Genomic DNA, 2627 nt, shown 5'->3' with positions numbered 1-2627 from the left:
TTTTAATTTTTTTTTTCGGAGACCATCAATTTAATTCATCACAAAGGGTTACCCTGAATAGCGTGAGACAAAGGAAAAAAAAAAGGAATATAATCAATCCAACTGACGAACCGTCAACAAGACATGCTTTTGGTTATTATGTCGAAACATGAAATCTAGGAGATTAAATTTTCTCTTTTATGTAATCCATATTGAAACCCTACATTAAAGCAACACCATAATCGCACTTCTGCTTTTACCTTAGACATTAGCTATAACAAACCACAAAACTTCACACAACCATATTTTCTACTAGAATTTCTCTCCATCTCTAGTTTACAGTTTACCTTGTAAAATAGATTTCTATAAATTTATATTGCGAGCTCTATCTTATTCGATAAGAAATTAAAATACATCCAAAATGGTTGGAAAAATTGTGTCTTGTATAGCCTTGGAAGCAGTTCTAGTGAGCATTATTCTACGCATGCCCATTGTTTTTTCTGATGATACAGTACCTATTCCGCCAGACAGTGCTGAAATAAACAATTGGTTTGATGGCATTGTTCAATCATTAACTGCACGGAAAGCTACCTTGGACCCGGCCCTAGTCACCGCGGAGAGCGAACCTAAAGTTATTAAATTGAAGAGCGATGGAAGTGGCGATTTCAAGACTATCAATGATGCCATAAAAACCATTCCAGATGGAAATGCTAAACGCGTTATTTTATCGCTAGCACCTGGAAATTATACTGAGAAAGTCAAGATTGGGATGAATCAACCATTTATCACCATCTATGGGGAAGATCCAGATAACATGCCAGTTCTTGTGTTTGGTGGAACAGCAAAAGAATACAACACTGTGGAATGTGCCACCTTGATTGTGGAATCAGATTACTTCAATGCCGTTAACTTGAAAATTGTGGTGTGTATACTCTATACATCCAAACAACATGATTTCTTGTTTTGCTTTCGTTTTCTTCAATTTGTACTCATAATTTAATTTGGTTTGCTTGTGTATTAATTAGAATTCTGCGCCAAGACCGGACGGAAAAGTGGAGGGAGCTCAGGCAGCCGCTTTGAGAATCAGTGGAGACAAGGCATCTTTCTATAATGTCGAATTCCATGGATATCAAGATACCCTTTGTGATGACAAAGGAAAACATTTATTTAAAGATTGCTACATTGAAGGCACTGTAGATTTCATATTTGGCAGCGGGAAATCCATCTATCTGGTAATCTATATTTTGCCTCTCCAACATTTTTTCCCTACCTGAAAATCTTGTCTCTTCAATAAAAATATGCATGACAGAACTCGGAGATACATGTGATTCCCGGGGATCCGGTGGCAATGATTTCTGCACAAGCAAGAGTAAGCGACTCGGAGGACACAGGCTATTCAATTCTGCACAGCAAGATTACCGGCTCGGGCGGTGTGGCCTATTTGGGCAGATCTTGGAAGCCTGCTGCTAAAGTGGTGTATGCCTTCACAGAAATGAGTGATGTAGTTAACCCAGTAGGATGGTCCCTCGTTGCACCTGGACATGAAAAGTCGGTCATTCTTGCTTTTCTTTAAACTATAAAATTTTTTATTACCAGGTTTAGAGTTCTTATCAGTAATATTAATAATTCGTCTTTACACAGGACGGTATTCTTCGGAGAATATAACAACAAAGGCCCTGGAGCAAATATGGATAAACGTAAATACAATAAGAAACTAACTGATGCAGATGCTAAACCATTCATCAGCCTTGCCTTTATAGAGGGTTCTAAGTGGATACTTCCTCCTACCAAAGTTTAAAATCTATTACTTCAGTTTGTAAATTTATGTGTACACCCAATTTAAGGAATAATTTTTGTTTGAGCTAGGTAAACACATAATTTTTGTTTTCAGTTCCTGATTTTATTCCCTCTGATGCGTTCAGAGCCTGGAGTTCTTGTGTAATACAAAATTTATTTTCTCCAAACGTATTTATCTGAGTTATTTTTGTCAGTTGATGTATAAACTATATTCCAAATGTGAGTTCTTAAGAAAAGGGAACTCTAGGAAGTGATAAAGATCAATTTCAAAATTTTTGAAGATGTCAAGGAAGCAGCCAATTTGTTCAAGCCAATAATCTAGCTAAAAATTTTTATCTGGATTCATTAAACTATATTCCATGCATTAATCTTGCATAGCAAATTAATATTTTTAAATAATTGAAAATATCAAAGACGCGGAGCTCCTGATCCAAGATAACGTGGACAGATTATTTAACTTAAGATTTTTAAGATCGAGATGCATCACATATCTACACAATATTGTAACCCTGAGTAGAAAGCACATGTTTGTACCCATCGATGGATTTAAGAAGATGAAGGTTTTCTTCCGATATTTTCTCAAATTTGCAATTGTACGCTGCAAATATAGTATTGTAATTGTATTTTAATTTTTAATCTTTATTAAGTTTTAAACCATGATAAAAGTGGATGACTAATATTTTATAATTTTTTATATGTTTATACTTTTCTTGCAAATTTATGTGTTCATTACACTCTAATAGTAGAAGTTTAATTATCAACTAATAATAATAACGACAACAACGAACCACGAGTTCTTTGTGAGCCCGCTCGACTTGCCCCATCGAGGAGCGAGCCGAGCAATAGCAAAG

At 35.5% G+C, this 2627-nt stretch overlaps 1 protein-coding gene across 1 annotated transcript; it reads left to right on the top strand.

Moving 5' to 3' along the window:
- The first annotated feature begins 381 nt into the window (after positions 1-381).
- LOC111379954 (pectinesterase 1-like) lies at positions 382-2085 on the top strand. Its single transcript, XM_023003392.1, has 4 exons — positions 382-901; positions 1005-1211; positions 1289-1527; positions 1621-2085. The coding sequence occupies exons 1-4, from the start codon at positions 401-403 to the stop codon at positions 1775-1777; spliced, it is 1104 nt and encodes a 367-aa protein (XP_022859160.1). The 5' UTR covers positions 382-400; the 3' UTR covers positions 1778-2085.
- The last annotated feature ends 542 nt before the right edge of the window (positions 2086-2627 follow it).

This window comes from Olea europaea, unplaced genomic scaffold, assembly GCF_002742605.1.
Source record: "Olea europaea var. sylvestris unplaced genomic scaffold, O_europaea_v1 scaffold2069, whole genome shotgun sequence".
Taxonomy (NCBI): domain Eukaryota; kingdom Viridiplantae; phylum Streptophyta; class Magnoliopsida; order Lamiales; family Oleaceae; genus Olea; species Olea europaea.
This window is presented reverse-complemented; position numbering and strand designations above follow the sequence as displayed.

What these genes read in the sequence shown, in the direction of transcription:
- LOC111379954 (XM_023003392.1), top strand. Translation starts at nt 401, where the DNA reads ATGGTTGGAAAAATTGTGTCTTGTATAGCCTTGGAAGCAGTTCTAGTG. An exon ending in CCGTTAACTTGAAAATTGTG is followed by an intron (nt 902 to 1,004) that starts GTGTGTATACTC and finishes TGTATTAATTAG; the next exon opens with AATTCTGCGCCAAGACCGGA. An exon ending in GCGGGAAATCCATCTATCTG is followed by an intron (nt 1,212 to 1,288) that starts GTAATCTATATT and finishes TATGCATGACAG; the next exon opens with AACTCGGAGATACATGTGAT.